Source organism: Bufo bufo, chromosome 3, assembly GCF_905171765.1.
Source record: "Bufo bufo chromosome 3, aBufBuf1.1, whole genome shotgun sequence".
NCBI classification, from domain to species: Eukaryota; Metazoa; Chordata; class Amphibia; order Anura; family Bufonidae; genus Bufo; species Bufo bufo.
In genome coordinates this window covers 84,773,984-84,793,037 of record NC_053391.1, presented here as the reverse complement: position 1 = coordinate 84,793,037, position 19,054 = coordinate 84,773,984, and the positions used below count along the sequence as shown (strand labels likewise).

Genomic DNA, 19,054 nt, shown 5'->3' with positions numbered 1-19,054 from the left:
ACCCTGTTCACACACCACGGGCAGTTTAGTGGTAGGACCCCATGCGTGCTGAGACCCCGTGACGTGGTGCATGAGGGGCTCCGATATGTTCCTGACTGGAAGATATTGGCAAAGTTCTCAGCTTTTAACATCGGCCTGGGGAATTAGCTAGTATTGTCAGTTGCGTATCATTTTGGTGCATTTTTTGCAGTGATTTTTTTTGTGATGCTCCCCTTTAACTTAAACACTCGTTCACTTCTACTGGCACATATCACCTGCATTGTCCGCAATCTATCATTCCTGCTCCTATTTTTGCAAGGGAGACAGAATCCACACCAGGTAAATTTATCCTCTCTTTTCCTCTCATCACTCTTACGTTCAGCACTATGTACTAACTGCTGCCAAAGATTAGAAGCCTTCTTAAAGATGCTCGGGAAGGACTCCTCCTAAAATGGGGTCATTCTTCAATATCCACCAATTTTTTCTGATTGCGGTTTTTATTTTACCTGCTTTTGTGTTCAATTGCGTTAAAAAACTAAAGTTAAAAACATTATCGCCTTCCACTTTTCCCACATTTCACCTCTTTCCAATTTCTTTAACCTCCTCCCTACATTTATTCAATTCTCCCTCTTTAATAATCTGACTCTGCTGGCGGAAGTCCCTTTGCTCTGTACAGTTTTGATGCACCCTATTGAATTGTCCCTTGGGGATATTCCTAAGCCAAGGGTTATAATGGCAGGTGAGGTCAATATACGCATTGATGTCCGAGGCTTTAAAGAAAGTCTTAGTTTTATAGCGGCCATCCTCTATAAAAATAGTAAGATCTAAAAAGTCAATTGAGGTGGCACTAATGGTACTAGTAAAATTAACGTTCCACTCATTAATGTTAATCCCCGCAATAAAATCTCCCAGACCCTGTCATTCCCCTCTCCAAGCAAGCAGGCAGTCGTCGATGTAATGCCTCCACATCACCAACTCTCCTTTCTCTGTTTTTTGTTAAGTGGCACTCTGATGTAATCCGTCTCCCACGCCGCCATAAAGAGGTTGGCAAAACTTGGGGCGAATTTCGCCCCCATCGCCATCCCTGTGCACTGGAGGTAAACATAAAATAGTTGTGACACAAGCAAAAATCGGTGCAATCTACTATAAATTTCCTTTGGACAGGGTTCAAGTCAGAATCCCTCTCCAGAGCCTCCTCAACTGCCCTACGTCCCAACTGTTTCGGGATGACTGTATAAATGGAAGTGATATCAATGGTGGCAAGCTACCTGTCACTTCCACTTGGCCCCAAACTATTCACTAACTGAATTACATCCCCAGAGTCCTTTAAATACGACGGAACTAGTGTCACGAGATCCTGGAGAAAATGATCTATGTACTCAGAGAGTCGGCTCGTAATAGAGTTGATCCCCGACACGATAGGTCTCCCTGGGGGATCGACCAGACTTTTATAGACCTTGGGCAAATAGTAAATCTCAGGCGTAACAGGGTGCTTAATTTGCAGGTACTCTAATTCTTTTTTATTTAAAATACCCTTGTCAAAACCTTCTTGAAGCAATGCACACATTTCACCCTTATATTACATAACCAGATTTTTCTTTAATTTCCGATAAGTCTCCTCATCTGAAATAAGCCTACACATTTCCTTCTTATATTTGTCTGTGTCCATTATAACCACCCCTCCTCCCTTGTCTGCTGGCTTTATTAAGATCTTGATGTTTTTTTCAAGATTACTCAATGCCATTTTTTCTTCCTTGGTTAGGTTATAGTACTTGGGTTTTGTGTCTAGTTTTTACAATTCTCACAATATACCTCTTTTAAAACTCTCTATACAGTCAATCTCCTTATTTTTAGGGGAAAAATTGGACTTGTCCCGCAGTTGAGAACAATACCATTCATAATGCCTGCGTTTTTCAAAGACACCACCTGGTTACCCAGGAAATACTTAGCAATGTTTAATTTTCTAGTATATTTGTGTATATCCAAAAAAAGTTTCAAATTTATTTTGCTTATAAGTAGGTGCAAATTTCAAATCTTTTACTAGTGCCCGTTCCTCCTCTCTTTGTTTTTAATTTCTTTGTTTATATTGATTTGTGGTTTTAATTGTGTATGATTAAATGATTTGGATAAGGGGTGGGACTAAGGGGTTTATAAGGTTGGTCATTTGGAGTGCAGGTGTTCGCTCCTGAAGAGGCTCGGGTGATACCTGTGATTGTGCACCTTTGTGATTTTATACATACGTTTGTGAGTATAGTAAAACATTTTTAATGTACGAAGGAAGTCAGTGCTTCACTATGGTTGTGATTCCTTGATTACCTACAGGAAGGTTGGGTAGAGGAGAGATACCTATCTGTGTAGCTTAATGGTCCGTTTCCATGCCAGATATTTGCTCTGTACCGAAAAAAGAGGAGGCTCAGAGGAGTGAGCAGCAGAGCGGTCTTCTTATACAACGATTTACTGGATTCAGTGATTTTAACCCACATCACATCGAGGACCTCCAGCGCGATAAGTATAGCTACGTATCTAAGTGACTTTTTTCTTTGTGAGATCTATTTTTGAGCAGTTCCAGAATCTGCACTCTGGTAGACGTCTATCTGCAGTTTTCTATAGCAATGGAGGTATAATAAGTGTGATGGTAGCTGTATATTAAGAGTACTGTCACACAAGAAGATTCTCCAGTGGTCCCTCCAAAGAATGAGCAGAAGATAAGCCCATTTAGACCTGATTATGAGACCAATCTATTCAGACTAGGTCTGTTTCATATGGGCTGATCACAAATACCTAGTAGACCTTTCTGATGATCAGATGTGGGGTGGGCCATCAGAAGTATGAACAGGGGATAAGTGTTTTTTTTTTTTTTGTTTTTTTGTTTTTTTTTTGTTTTTTGGGGGGGGGGGGGCCTCTTTGATATCTGAGCTACAATTATGAGTATACAGTGTTTAACTATAGGGGTGTAGCTACGTATAGGTGATGCAAGGATACCAGAACATAAGGGCCTAGTGCATGAGGGGGCCCAAAAGTCCTACCACATAGGAAGACAGCATTATACACTGCCTAGCCAAAAAAGGGTCACCACCTGGATTTAAATAAGCAAATAGGTAAGAGCCTCCCAGTTGGGCAGGTCTAGGGTTCCGCAATGTTTTGTGCCCAAATCAGGGACGTAGCTATAGGGGGTTCAGAGGTAGTAGTTGCAACCAGGCCCAGGAGTCTGAGGGGGCCCAAAGACCCTTGTGCCATATAAGAAGACACTGGTATTATAGAAAGTGCATGGATTAGGTCAAGAATTTGGCATGGGGTGGTGCACCAATTTTAGCTTCAGGCAGTACAAAGGCTATATGCTTTCCTGCCTCTGGCCACAAAGCACTGAGGGAAGGGGGCCATGAGCCTTTAGCTACTCCCCTGGCCCAAAGAATGAGGTCAGCTGACTACCTGAATGACCAAATTATTCCATCAAAGGATTTTTTCTTCTTCCCTGATGGCACGGGCATGTGCCAAGGTGTCAATGCCATCTGGCTCAAATTATGAAAGAGTGGCTGAGGAAGAAAGAGACCTCATTTTCACACATGGATTGGCCACCACAGAGTCCAGACCTGAACCCCATTGAGAATCTTTGGGATGTGCTGGTGAAGACTTTGTGCAGTGGTCCAAATCTCCCAATAAATGATCTTGGGGGGGAAAAAAATGCAACTCTAAATGTGTGCCGTAATCAAAGCTAAAGGCAGTCCAATGAAATATTAAAGTGTGTGACCTTTTTTTTTCTGGCAAGGCAGAGTACATGGTATCTGGTAGGTGGGGGAGTTATTACAGATTTTGCAATGGGGCCCAGGAGCTTTAACTTACAACTCTAGCTATACCGAGCATCCTCCAAAAATGTCATCAGTGTGAATCTTTCTGGTGAATGTGGCTGGTGGCAGTTCCCTGCAATTCACATGGCCAGGGCACTGCTGTGCAGAGTAAAAAGTGAAGCATGAAATCAGTGTTATGGCCCCATCCTTCTCAGGATTCATGAGGGTCCCAAAGGTCAACATATATTAGTAACTGGCCATCACTTTATAAAATGGGAATATCCCTCTAACTCTAAAAAGTCACTACCACTACATCTGTAATATCAATTTTGTGTAGAGCAGCCACATACTCATAAGGTCCAATAGTCCCTTCTCTTGCTCTTTGAATGTGTTGTTCCTTTTCATGCAGGTTTACAGATGTCTCAAATGTCATCAGGAAGGTAATCAAAATTGATGGCGGCATTGTTAAACTTTACGAATGTGCTGTGGGTGTAACAAAACCGCTCAATGGCAATGACTGACAAATCATTCTTCTGCGGAACAGACGGCAAAAACTAAGACTTGATTAATGGTTCTGTATCAGAACCTTGGCAGAGGAACAGCACCTGCGGACATAATAGCAGGTAACATTTACAGAGAAGTAATAATATTTCAGCGTATAATTACTTGCACATCTAAAACAGAGGGGTGATACAGTCATAAACACAAAGAAGTCTATAAAGAATTATATTTATTGCTGTTAATCATTCCCCATCACTTTGTTTTACTTATAATTAACCTAGATTGCAAAATAGTCCATTAAAAACATTGACAAACCGGTAATTTACCGTCATTAAAGCACCCAAGCCTAAAGTGTAAACCTTATATAAAAAATATAAAAAACTGCTAATATCACCAGTATATATGTAAATATGTCTTGCGGTTCTCAGAACTCGAGATATGTGACATGACAGCCTGACATTGCTACTACGAGTGTTTTTCCCAACCGGGTTTTCTTAGAACCCTTAGGTTCCTCAGAACTTGGCCAGATGTTCCCTGATGTTTCAACCTGTGCAAAGATGCTTGGAAAAAAGTCTTAAAGGAGTTTTCCAATAAAAATGATTTTTTAACAAGTTCCTGCAGCAGGGCCCCTGGAACAGAAGATTCGTAGTTACCTGCTCCATGCCGCCCTGGTCCTCCGCTCTCTCCATCTTCTGATGCCTACACTGTTTATGTCTGGTGGGTTATGAACATGGTCACATGCACTACTGCAGCCAATGACTGAATTCAGCGGTGATGTAGCCACAAGCAGCATGTCACCACTGAATCCAGTCATTAGCTGACTGGCTAATAAAAATAGCGCAATGGCATATGCTCAAGGTGGACTACAATATAAGGTATTGATTTAAAAAAGAAATCCAGTAACAGGTCCTCTTTAAAAGGGTTGTCCGGGTTCAGAGCTGAACCTGGACATACCCTTTTTTTTACCTGGGCAGCCCCACTGAGGCTAGCATCGGAGCATCTCATGCTCCGATGCGCTCCCTTGCCCTGCACTAAATCGCAAAGGCATGGGCTCTTTTGTTTTCAATAACACACTGCCGGGCAGAAACTTCCGCCCGGCAGTGTGTTCGGTGACATCACTGTCTCTGATGGGCGTGCTTTAGAGCTGCCTTAGCCATTTTACTGGCTTGGGCAGCGCTAAATCCCACCCATCAGTGCCGGTGATGTTACAGGGCTTCCTTGCAGCCCCATGGAGAGCCCCGGTACGTCACCGGATCTCCAAAAAATGCCTTTGCCCTGCGCGCTTTAGCGCAGGGTAAAGGAGAGCATCGGAGCATGAACTGCTCCGATGCTCTTGTCAGGGGGGCTGCCGGGGTGAAAATGGAGGGATGTCCGGGTTCAGCTCTGAACCCGGACAACCCCTTTAACTGCAGAAACGTTGCAACAGGTTTTTATAAAAAAAAAGCTGTCTCCTGCAAATTAAAAACTTGTATTGTCTTTTAAAATACCATTTACAGTGCAAGACTTCGTGTGAACAGCTCCACCCCAGTAACATACACAATAAACTAACTGTCCCTGTCCTGCCCCTAGTGTTAAAACCTGTCCTTCTATCAAATGATTCAATCTAGCAAACTGAAAATATCTTTCCGATCCATAAAACTGTCCCTGTAAAACCCCAAACTGGCTGACTTGTGTGTCTAATTGCTATGTCTGTGATAGACAAGTCCTGTCACACCAGTGGCTGAACTCAAAATGGCTTCTCTCCTTAGGAGCTATCATAGCATCTGATAGAATGGACAATATCCTCCCTCCTAATTGTTTGTCAGGATGACTGCAAGGCATTGTGGGCAATCCCACTGGCCAGTGACCCACCCAGGGTCATGTGATCCTCCATCTACATCTTCCTTGACCTGTTTACCCTTAATAGTTAACTGAATTTGGTATGTAAAATGGTGGTTGCCAATTTGCTTGATTCGTCCGAAACGAATCACCAAAACATTGGCTTCGTTTAGTGGAAATTTTTGGGGAAAATTCATAACGAATCGATGCGCTCATCTCTAATAATCATAATGGGTCCCATGGACTTAGACTCTATAAATGGAAACCACAACACTGTGTTAGATCTGTTTCAATACAGATACCATGGGTGCCTGACTGACCACACTGATTTATAATGGGTCCATTGGGTTCTTCCCTGCAAATCTGCTGGAATCTTTTATACAGATGGAAACACAACTTTATAATAGGGTCTGTCAGATTTCTTTCTTAACTGGGTTGAGTCATCTCAGACGTCGATGGCATATTAGTAGGATATGCTATCAATGCCATCAAAATCAGATAGGTGTGGGTCCCATCTCTAAGAGTCGCATCTATCTCCAGAACGGGACCCCGAAAGAGAATGAAAGAGTGCATCTGCGGCATGCCCTACAATCAGTTTTATGGGAGTTCCAAACATTTTCAGAAGTCCCATAGAAATTAATAGAGAACACCAGGCACAAGCGTGGCCTCTACCCTGTTCACTTCTATGGGACTACTGGAGGTGACCGAGCGAGTGCTCAGCTACTTTCAGCAGTCCCATAGAAATGTATGGAGGGTGGCTGCACATGCACAGCTGCTCTCACTTCGGAGGTCCCCTTCTGGAAGACAGGTGAGGGTCCCAGAGATGGCACCCTCACCTATCTGACATTGGTGGTATATCCTAGCAATATACCACCAAAGTCTAAGATGCGACAATTTCTTTAAAGAGGACCTTTCACCTGTATAAACTATATGAACCGAGTATGCTGCCATATAGAGCGGCGCCCGGGGATCTCACTGCACTTACTATTATCCCCGGGCGCCGCTCCGTTCTCCCGTTATAGGCTCCGGTACCTTTGCTTCTTAAGTTATAGTAGGCGGGTCTTCCATTGTCCTGTGGGCGTCTCCTTCTCCTAGGCTGCAGCGCTGGCCAATCGCAGCGCACAGCTCACAGCCTGGGAGTTTTTTTTCTCCCAGGCTGTGAGCTGTGCGCTGCGATTGGCCAGCGCTGCAGCCTAGGAGAAGGAGACGCCCACAGGACAAGGGAAGACCCGCCTACTATAACTTAAGAAGCAAAGGTACCGGAGGCTATAACGGGAGAACGGAGCGGCGCCCGGGGATAATAGTAAGTGCAGTGAGATCCACGGGCGCCGCTCTATATGGCAGCATACTCGGTTCATATAGTTTATACAGGTGAAAGGTCCTCTTTAACTCTAGTAATAACAGTAATACAGAAAACGCTATTTTTGCCATCAAAAATACCAGAACCCCTGACAGAAATTGCATAACTCCAGTGTGAACACAGCCTCAGCCAGAATAAAATGCTAGGAAAATATCATATATATATATATATATATATATATATATATATACTATATAATAGGAGCAGAGGTTCCACGTGATTAGAAAAAGTGTTGTAAGGTTTCTTCCATAGAATAATAACTGGCTTCAGTATTCATCATATTTACAGAACACGTAGCTAAAACAGACTTTAAAGCTGACCATTGACTTTTCATGTATAACCTGGACTTTTCAATACTTTTCATTACATAATAACCATCTGAAACTTTCATGGCGTTTTCCATGGAATATAGTCCCTATCTTTACAAGTCATTAACTAGATCCATGGTAGTGTGGACACTACAAGAACATTTTAAGCATGTCCAATACATTTTCTGGTAGGCAGTTGCCTTTACATCTATCAGTAAAATAATATCTTCTCCAGTAGATTTGACAATCCTCCATAAATGAAACGTATTCATGGTACAATGAAAAGCTCAGTAATCTCTTCACATACAGTGGCCTAGATTTACTATTGTAACTGTGACAAAAATGTGTCTATAATAGTGAAGCAAATAGGTGCAGTTTGGCGCATCTACACTTCTTCCCATATGCTGAAAGTGTGCAAGGCTTAGCGGAAAGTAGATAGAGAAAAGGGTGGGGCCTAAGATGTGACATTTAGCGCCAAAATCTTTGGTGCAATTCTGGTGCTAAAATCTGTCTTAGGCCTCATGCACACGACTGTAGGTATTTTGCGGTCCGGTGATGGACCATGTGATGAGCGCAGTGACGTCACCACGGGTCCTTTTCCTCAAAGAAGAAGAAAGAAGAGAAGTCGGGCTGCACGAACTAGTGGAATAAGGTGAGTTAAATGATTTTTTTTTTAACCCCTCCATCACTATTTTACTAAGCATTATGTATTAAGAATGCCAATATTTTCCCTTATAACCATGTTACAAGGGAAAATAATAGAATCTACAGAACACCTAACCCAAACCCGAACTTCTGTGAAGAAGTCTGGGTTCGGGTACCAAACATGCCGATTTTTCTCACGCGCGTGCAAAACGCATTAAAACACTTTGCACTTGCAGGGAAAAATCGCGCATGTTCCCGCAACGCACCCGCAACGCCCGTGTGAACCCAGCCTAAGAAGCAGGGCTCCTGATTGGAAAACCTCCTATAAGAGGCAGCCTAAAAAGTTTTAGCTGTACTCTCTCTGGTGAACCCAGCCTGCCCATGTATTATATAGATGACCAGTGATTATAGATGGCCAATGAATATAGATGGCGCTGTGTAATACTACATTTCTCCTGCAGTGGCCGCTGCAGGGAAACCGTGTGATCTCTGAGGTTTCAGAAGCAGGACCTGTGACAATCAGTTCATCGCTTCATGCCAACCCTGACATTTCAAGAACTGGATAACATTTTCTTTAGGGCTCATGCACACAACCGTTGCCTGTTTTGCGGTCTGCAAATTGCGAATCCGCAAAACACGGGTACCGGCCATGTGCGTTCCGCATTTTTGCAGAACGGAACGTCCGGGCCATAATAGAACAGTCCTATCCTTGCTTGTAAAGCGGACAAGAATAGGAAATGTTCTATATTTTTGCAGATGCCAAGGAACGGACATACGGATGCAGGCATCACATGGTGGTGCACTGTCCGTTGCGGCCCCACTGAAGTAAATGGGTCCACATCCGACCTGCAAAAAGATGCAGACAAAAAATACATTAGTATGAATGAGCCCATAGAATCACATCCAGTTGGAAACCATACTGTCTATTATACCACTGCTACAACTTAGGGCTCATGGACAATCATCCAGCAGTGCTGATTGGTGCCAGTAAAACTAAAAAATATGCAAAGTAGATGTAGATGCAATGCAAAACAAACCCATCATATTTCTAATACCTTCATTAAAATACCATTTTTTTCTTAAATGATAAGTCTGCGCAAATTGAAATCAATTTTATTCTTAAGTTCAAGTCTTCATTATTTGGCAGAGGTACTTTAATGTATCATGGTACAAAGGTAATGCAGCCTGGGGGGGAAAGCAGCTATTCTTCACAAAAAAATAAAAAAATCGATGAATAACATTAGGTAAAAATTCATTTATGATAAATGATTGAAAATCCTAGCCTAGAACTGTTTCTTATTCAAATGTCACCAGAAAATGACACCTCACCCGCAGGAATGAGTCCAGGGATCCATTCTCCATGTATTCAACCACAATCATTACAGGTCTGCCTGCGAACACAGCAAAGAAATTCATTAGGGAGATTAAAGGTGTATTACGAGTTGGTTATACATTTCCAGCTGTTACGGAAAGATTATCAGCATTACTTTAATGAAGTTCATATGTCTTGTGCTGCAGGGCAAATAAATAATAATAATAAGTTGAAGTAAATTATTTGTATAGATGGTGGAGAATGCGGGCGCTGAATGTTACTCATCGAGTCCACTGCTGCTCCTTTTATTACCTGGCGCTCGGCGCAGGACTGTGCATAATGACTTATGCCAGTGGTATTCATCGGGGCGACAATATGCATCTTTGTTAAGCGTTTTCAATCACAAAATAGAAAGCGTCAGAAAAGTCATTATGGCAAAACGCGGGTCCAGCAGTACATGTGCTCATGTTCTTAAACATCATTTCAAACAAGTATGAACTGTTCTATTAAAATGCAATCTCGGTGATTGATTGTCCTCTTATTAGAAAAGCGTTTATGTTTTCATTACTTTCTCCATTTTTATTCAGCGGATGTCACATATTTTAGCATTGAACTAACAATAAAGAAAACAAAAAGCTGTAGTGTCAAGAATGATTAAGCACAATGGGATACCTGAAGGTAGTGTTCCCCTGTGATTGAAGTTTGGACAACCCCTTAACCCCTAGAGGATCGGGCGATTTTCCGTTTTTTGCGTTTTTGTTTTTCACTCCCCGCCTTTTTAAATTTTCCATTCACATAGCCTTAGGAGGGCTTATTGTCTGCAGGACAAGTTGTACTTTCTCATGACACTATTTACGAGGGCGAGGGCTAAATTTTTGCAGGGCAATCTGTTCTTTTCAGTGATACCATTTTGTGACTTTTTATCAAATTATTTTCGGGAGTTGAAGTGACAAAAAATGGCGAATTGTCGGTTTTCCATTACGCCATTTGCCGTATAGGATTAATATTGTTATATTTTAATAGTAAGGGCATTTTCGCATGCGGCGACGGCCAGGATGTGTATTTTTTTTCTATTGATTAAGTATTTTGATTTTGGGGAAAGGGAGGTGATTTGAACGTTTATATATATTTTTTTAAACTTTTTTTTATATTTTTAAAAATGTTTTTAGACTTTTTTTTTAACCTTTTTTTAAGTCATCCTGAGGGACTATAACTGGCAATCATTGATGACTATATATTTGAGGGGTGAAATGTATGCGATCAGCCTTGTAGCTGAAACAGCAGAAACCCTGCGGTTATGGAACCCACTGCTCGCGGGAGCAGACACCATGTTTAAAGACGGAACTTCAGGTGTACATATATACGGTGGAGGTCGTGCAGTGGTTAAAGAGGACCTGTATTCCCCAAAGAAATAACAATTTCAGATAATCTTTAGCAATAACTCTGCATTGTGCTGTTCCTCCTATTTTTTCTGAAAATATGTGCAAAAAAGGAACAACTGGGTGTCACCATTCCCCTGTCAATGGCACCCATCCACTCTAACACCCAGTGCTGATATTGTAAGACTGAGTAGGGAATAGTAAAAACTGGTTGACAGTATATTCATAAATTACCAGAAGGAATAACCCAACAGTGCACAGTTGTAAAAAAAAACTTGGCAGAATTTGTATTTCATGGCAAATACAAGTATTTACTAAAAGAAAGGCATGTCAGGAAAGGAGACTTTAGAACTTCTGTCTCTACACTGCGTGCAGAATTATTAGGCAAATGAGTATTTTGACCACATCATCCTCTTTATGCATGTTGTCTTACTCCAAGCTGTATAGGCTCGAAAGCCTACTATCAATTAAGCATATTAGGTGATGTGCATCTCTGTAATGAGAAGGGGTGTGGTCTAATGACATCAACACCCTTTCCTTTGGCAAAATGGGTCAAAAGAAGGACTTGACAGGCTCAGAAAAGTCAAAAATAGTGAGATATCTTGCAGAGGGATGCAGCACTCTTAAAATTGCAAAGCTTCTGAAGCGTGATCATCGAACAATCAAGCGTTTCATTCAAAATAGTCAACAGGGTCGCAAGAAGCGTGTGGAAAAACCAAGGCGCAAAATAACTGCCCATGAACTGAGAAAAGTCAAGCGTGCAGCTGCCAAGATGCCACTTGCCACCAGTTTGGCCATATTTCAGAGCTGCAACATCACTGGAGTGCCCAAAAGCACAAGGTGTGCAATACTCAGAGACATGGCCAAGGTAAGAAAGGCTGAAAGACGACCACCACTGAACAAGACACACAAGCTGAAACGTCAAGACTGGGCCAAGAAATATCTCAAGACTGATTTTTCTAAGGTTTTATGGACTGATGAAATGAGAGTGACTCTTGATGGGCCAGATGGATGGGCCCGTGGCTGGATTGGTAAAGGGCAGAGAGCTCCAGTCCGACTCAGACGCCAGCAAGGTGGAGGTGGAGTACTGGTTTGGGCTGGTATCATCAAAGATGAGCTTGTGGGGCCTTTTCGAGTTGAGGATGGAGTCAAGCTCAACTCCCAGTCCTACTGCCAGTTTCTGGAAGACACCTTCTTCAAGCAGCGGTACAGGAAGAAGTCTGCATCCTTCAAGAAAAACATGATTTTCATGCAGGACAATGCTCCATCACACGCGTCCAAGTACTCCACAGCGTGGCTGGCAAGAACGGGTATAAAAGAAGAAAATCTAATGACATGGCCTCCTTGTTCACCTGATCTGAACCCCATTGAGAACCTGTGGTCCATCATCAAATGTGAGATTTACAAGGAGGGAAAACAGTACACCTCTCTGAACAGTGTCTGGGAGGCTGTGGTTGCTGCTGCACGCAATGTTGATGGTGAACAGATCAAAACACTGACAGAATCCATGGATGGCAGGCTTTTGAGTGTCCTTGCAAAGAAAGGTGGCTATATTGGTCACTGATTTGTTTTTGTTTTGTTTTTGAATGTCAGAAATGTATATTTGTGAATGTTGAGATGTTATATTGGTTTCACTGGTAAAAATAAATAATTGAAATGGGTATATATTTGTTTTTTGTTAAGTTGCCTAATAATTATGCACAGTAATAGTCACCTGCACACACAGATATCCCCCTAAAATAGCTAAAACTAAAAACAAACTAAAAACTACTTCCAAAAATATTCAGCTTTGATATTAATGAGTTTTTTGGGTTCATTGAGAACATGGTTGTTGTTCAATAATAAAATTAATCCTCAAAAATACAACTTGCCTAATAATTCTGCACTCCCTGTAGATATATCTCCTGCTCAGAGTTGTGTCTCTGAACCATCCAGTCATCTGTGGACCTTACAGAATCCAGTAAAGAAAGCATTGGGCTTAGTTGCCCATAGCAGCCAATCCGATTCCACCATTCATTTTTCACAGCATCTTGACAAATGAAAGGTGGAATCAGATTGGTTGCTATGGGCAACTAAGCCAGTTTTAATTTGCACCAGTTTTGATAAATCTCCCCCACTGTGTAAGTTGGAAAGTCAGAGTATCGATCACATAACACAGCTAAGGGCCAGAAAGTAGAGAAAAACTCACAAATACAGTCATCTATAAGAAAATTACTCTCCTTACAATTTACATTCTGTACTTTGCTAATGGGCCACAGAATAAATATTTTTGTGGGAGTGGTTCCTTAAAGCGGTTGTGCCATACATTACTTTTCACTCTAAAGTGTACTGTCATCAAATACTCTAGCTCCCATTCCTCCTTGGATTGTTTTTTCAAAGTTACCTCATTTGCAGTTTTCTCTTATCCCCCATGCTTGAACCCTACTTCCTGATTTGTCATGTGACTGCTGTCCCATCATGACATAAGGCAGTGAGATGTGTCCTTTTGTGGAGTTCCGGTGGCGAACTGGGCTCTCCTTCGGGCTGCCAGGCGGAGGCTTCCACCTAGCAGTGAGCCCAGTGACGTCACCGACACTGATGGGCGGGCTTTAGCACTGCCCTAGCCTGTAAAACGGCTAGGGCAGCGCTAAAGCCCACCCATCAGAGCCAGTGACCTCACCGAACACACTGCTGGGCGGAAGCCTTCGCCCGGCAGTGTGTTATAGTAAATAAAAGAGCCCTTGCCCTGCGCGATCCTGCGCAGGGCAAGTGACAGCAGCAGAGCATTAACTGCTCCGATGCTCATGTCAGGGGGGCTGCCTCGGTGAAATTATGGGTATGTCTGGGTTCAGCTCTGAACCCGGACAACCCCTTTAAGTAAGACTGCTGTTTGATCAGCTCTCCAGAAATAAGCAGGGGCGTTACCCATTGTGACCAATCAGAATCAAAAGGAGGCCTTACTAGAGTAGATTCAATGTTAAAAGTAGCACTCTATCTGGCTCCAATGGGCAACCTTTCCTATGTTTATCTGCACTCATTTTGATAAAGTCTATGGGGGAGATTTATCAAACTAGTGTAAAGTAGAACTGGCTTAGTTGCCCATAGCAACCAATCAGATTCCACCTTTCATTTTCCCAAGGAGCTGTGAAAAATGAAAGGTGGAATCTGATTAGTTGCTATGGGCAAGTAATCCAGTTCTACTTTACACCAGTTTGATAAATCTCCCCCTATAAATTCTAGTAGAAGAATTTTACAGTGCAAAAACATACATTATATAACATATTAAAATTGCATCAGTGACACATTAGATGGTAAAATCGGTGAACAATAAGTGAGAATCTATAAATCAAAAATAAATGTTAGGCGGCCTATCGATGTATTAGCTATCATGCTTTACCCCGGGATGGGCCTTCACACAAACTGATGCGTCAGAATGTTAAGTAGGAATAAAGGGTAAAATAAAGTTTTTGGCTTCCGCCTGTCAGCCGTGACCTTGTGATTTTTGAGGCGTGCATCTGTACTCTAAATGCTGTGCAATGAGCCCCCGTGAAAAACGCTTACAATCTGGAAGTTCAGAGACCCTGGCTGTGAATGTAATCTGTGCGGCTTAGAACCACAGAGGTTTGTCAACAATCTTTAGGCCTGGCCTCGGGGTTACCAATTTAACAGACTGAAATGCCTGCAAACATTTTATCAGAAGTTTTAGAAGTCTGCGTTAAAACCCCGGAGCCGTTCTCCCAACAGAATAAGCAATTAATGGAGCCATATCTGCACAGGGTCGAGACGGCTCGTGCTGACTGCCGCCTTTCAGTAATTTGCAGCCATTTAGATGCTCTGGAGTTGAAAGAAATCTCTTGTAATTGCTATTACGGAGTAGGGGCTCAAATAAAGGTCTGACTTAAATAACCGCCCCCTTCTCCCCAATTCTCTCCAGCCCCTTTAGTCAGATCTGGTGGGACAGGTAATGTTTCCCCATCCCTTCTGCATCCATCTGACACAGGGGCAGCTATTCACTTATCCTATGTAAAGCCCATATCCCTCTCCGGAATTTCCATTAATTTATCATGTTCAAAACTCCATCCGTGAAACGCCGACCTGAACGCAAGAATTACTGCAGAGGGCTAAGAAAAGCACAACGTAATCCCCATGTCTTTAACCGCGTTTCGAAATGTAATGCACACGACTTCAATCACTTTAGAAAGCGATTAAAATACGGCTGAAGATGTTGAAATGTAAATGAAGGATTTAACGAAGAACAATTTAACACTTTAGGCACTGGAGCTTCCTGCACGTGGAATTCATGTTAGGGAGAGTTCTCCTCACCGTTTCATTTTCCGTTCTTCTGATCTGAACAGAAAAAACAAGCAAACAGGATCCTGTAAACGCAAACAGATTTTGTGCATCAGTTATGCACATTTGGGATCCGTTTCAGCCATTTCTGTCTGAGATCAGTTTTTTTTTCCTGCATTCAGTACTTTTTTTCCATCTAAAAATAGGATCTCAGACGGAAATGGCTAAAACGGATCCCAAATGTGCATAACTGATGCACAAAATCATTTTTTATTTTTATTTTTTTACAGGATCCTATTTTTATTTCTGTTCTTCTGACGGATCAGAAAATGAAAAAGGTGCTCCCTTAGGCTCAGTTCACACCTGAGCGTTTTACAGCGCGTTCCTACGCGCTGTAAAACGCTCAACAAGGAGAAACCAATGCTTCCCTATGGGAATGGTTCTCACCTGGGCGTTTTACAGCGCGTACGATCGCGCTGTAAAACGCCCGACGCTCACACAAGTACAGGAGCGTTTTTTTGGGCGCTTGTCGCGCGTTCCCGTACATAGACTTTCGGGAACGCGCGACACTGTGTGTACACTTGTCTCTGTATGCGCGCTTGTAAACGCCCGTACAATCGCGCATACAGAGCGCTCCTTTCAGAACGCTCAGGTGTGAACTGAGCCTTAGCGGCACTGAGCATTTTCTAAGGCTCAGTTCAGACCTGAGCGTTTTACAGCGCGTTCCTACACGCTGTAAAACGCTCAACAAGGAGAAACCAATGCTTCCCTATGGGAATGGTTCTCACCTGGGTGTTTTACAGCGCGTACGATCGCGCTGTAAAACGCCCAAACAAGTACAGGAGCGGTTTTTTGGGCGCTTGTCGCGCGTTCCCGTACATAGACTTTCGGGAACGCGCGACACTGTGTGTACGCTTGTCTCTGTATGCGCGATTGTAAACGCCCGTACAATCGCGCATACAGAGTGCTCCTTTCAGAACGCTCAGGTCTGAACTGAGCCTAAATGCTGGGACAGATTGGGACTCCACTGGACCAGACACTCCTCCTGACATGATAATAGGGTATAGCCATAGAAGCTGCTTGTGTTTTTTCCATACCGCATATGTTTTTATGGTGTTTTTTTTTTTTTCCAAAAAAATGTGTGGATAGTGTTTTTTTTTTTCCAGGTGTTTTTCCCCTATAGAAAATATTCAGGTTCTCTCAGGGTTTACTGCATTATGCAAAATTACTTCCTATTATACATTTGAGAAACAGCAATCATGTTCCAGAAAATTCCTGCAAGTTAATGAATGGAAAGGTAAGTTTTTCCGTGATAATCAGGGAGAGGTAAAGCTATTTGTTTGCACTCAAGTTTTTTGCAGTCAATGGATTAATTGCATTTGGAAAATTGGACATTAACTATAATAACTGGAAAATAAAAATCGCCCTCAGGCAGCGCTGGCTATCTCTGCAGCGTTACTTATTCTGCACAGTTGTGCCAACAAACTTGAGAAGTCATTTCTTTATTCTAAGAGTCCGGTACCAAAAAAATATAAAGCCATAATTTCATTAAAATATGGAATTAAAGGGGAATCCTAATGATTGATTTTACACGTTAAAACCTTAATTTTATCTTACTTTAAGGCTGGGGCAGCGCCCCTGGTAGTCATAGTTCCAGACGGATTGTTATATAGGAGCCATACAATACTATCAGCCACAGTGATTAGGCCATAGTACCGTCTGTAGTGAATAATCATAGGACCAACTTAGAGCATACATATTAGTGCCAGATGTAGTGCCTTTGATTTTGTTTTACGCATTATCTAATATAAAATGTTGGGTTTAATTTAAGACATTTATTTCTGAGTTCCCTTTTCCACTGCTATAATTAGGCAGTTTTGCGTCGGTATTTGGATGGCAAAAAGATTTAGCCCCCTGAATCACCCATTTTTGCGGACTGTCAGGATGCTAGAAGATAGTAACATAGCGGGTTATTTATTATCCTGAAATACACCTATATTAGGCGTATTTCAGGTGCAGATTACGGCACAATGCTCTCGTCAGGTCTAAAAAAGTGGTTGTGGCATGGATGGGGAAGTGGATGGGCCGGCAGTCTGTTTTCGGCGTAGAAAATGGTCTTAATCTAAGACAGCTAGGAAGCTGGCTTAGATTTATACTGGCATTGGATGCGCCGAAGTTATGTAGAGGCCGGCGCCTCCTCTTAACTATGGCAGATCCACTGCCAGCTATAGAGGTTATTAACACCAGCGTCTAAAACGTTGGTCTTAATAAATGACCCCAATAGTTTGTAAGTCTAAAAAAAAGACATCCGTCCATCCAGTTCAGCCTGTTATGCTGCAAGTTGATCCAGAGGAAGGCAAAACTTAAGGTAGAAGCCAATTTTCATCATTTTAGGGGAAAAAATTCCTTCCTACTCCAATCAGGTGATCAGAATAACCCCCTGGATCAACGCCCCTTCTCCAGATAGGATTATATTTGGTTCTTTTGACAGCTCCCATGACATTTACCTGATCACTGAGCTACGTATGAATTTTTAATGGTGTGTCAAATCCTCAAGGTCTGCCATTTTCAGCTGCTTTCAGAGATCCTCCCCTCATTTACATCGGTTGTCAGAACCGTAAGATGAAGGTGGACAGGCGACAAACAGAATATTTCCAACACTGCTGCCTGTACTCTGTCCGGGGTCCACAAGTCTATAACTTCTCTCACAACTCTGGTGCTCCGTTATAGCTGCACCGGTACGAGGGCTCTGGTCCTGCCAAATCCACTTATCTGCACACAGGTACACACACTGGAGCAGTATTCCCTGCCTACTTCCTCTCCTGGCTGAATATCCTTCCCTGTCCATCCTGACAAGGAACCTGGTGCCCTCTGCTGGCTTCAGATGTTACAACATTGTTTCTTTGTGTTACAAAACCAAGAACATAGCTTGATTTCTTCACACTGATTTCATGCTATTTCTTGCAGCCTTTGTTCTATCATATTCAGGGGCATAGCTATAGGGGGTACAGAGGTAGCAGTCGCTGCCGAGCCCAGGAGCCTGAGGGGGCCCAAAGACCCTTGTGCTGCATAAAAAGCTGAACTCTTGCACCAGGGCCCATGAGCCTTTAGCTACATCCCTGATCATGCAGTCGGGTCCATAAATATTGGAACATTGACACAATTCTAACATTTTTGGCTCTATACACCACCACAATGGATTTGAAATGAAACAAACAAGATGTGCTTTAACTGCAGAATGTCAGCTTTAATTTGAGGGTATTTACATCCAAATCAGGTGAATGGTGTAGGAATTACAACAGTTTGTATATGTGCCTCCCACTTGTTAATGGACCAAAAGTAATGGGACAGAATAATAATTATAAATCAAATTTCACTTTTTAATACTTGGTTGCAAATCCTTTGCAGTCAATTACAGCCTGAAGTCTGGAACGCATAGACATCACCAGACGCTGGGTTTCATCCCTGGTGATGCTCTGCCAGGCCTCTACTGCAACTGTCTTCAGTTCCTGCTTGTTCTTGGGGCATTTTCCCTTCAGTTTTGTCTTCAGCAAGTGAAATGCATGCTCAATCGGATTCAGGTCAGGTGATTGACTTGGCCATTGCATAACATTCCACTTCTTTCCCTTAAGAAACTCTTTGGTTGCTTTTGCAGTATGCTTTAGGTCATTGTCCATCTGCCCTGTGAAGCGCCGTCC

General features: G+C 42.5%; 1 protein-coding gene across 1 annotated transcript in view; it reads right to left on the bottom strand.

Annotated features, from left to right (window-relative positions):
- The window catches only part of EPHA6 (EPH receptor A6), a 1,083,458-nt gene that overhangs the window by 89,915 nt on the left and 974,489 nt on the right, over positions 1-19,054 (bottom strand). The window contains exon 12 of the mRNA XM_040423272.1: positions 9,726-9,787. Within this exon, the coding sequence (XP_040279206.1) occupies positions 9,726-9,787 (62 nt within the window). The remainder of the gene's footprint in view (positions 1-9,725; positions 9,788-19,054) is intronic.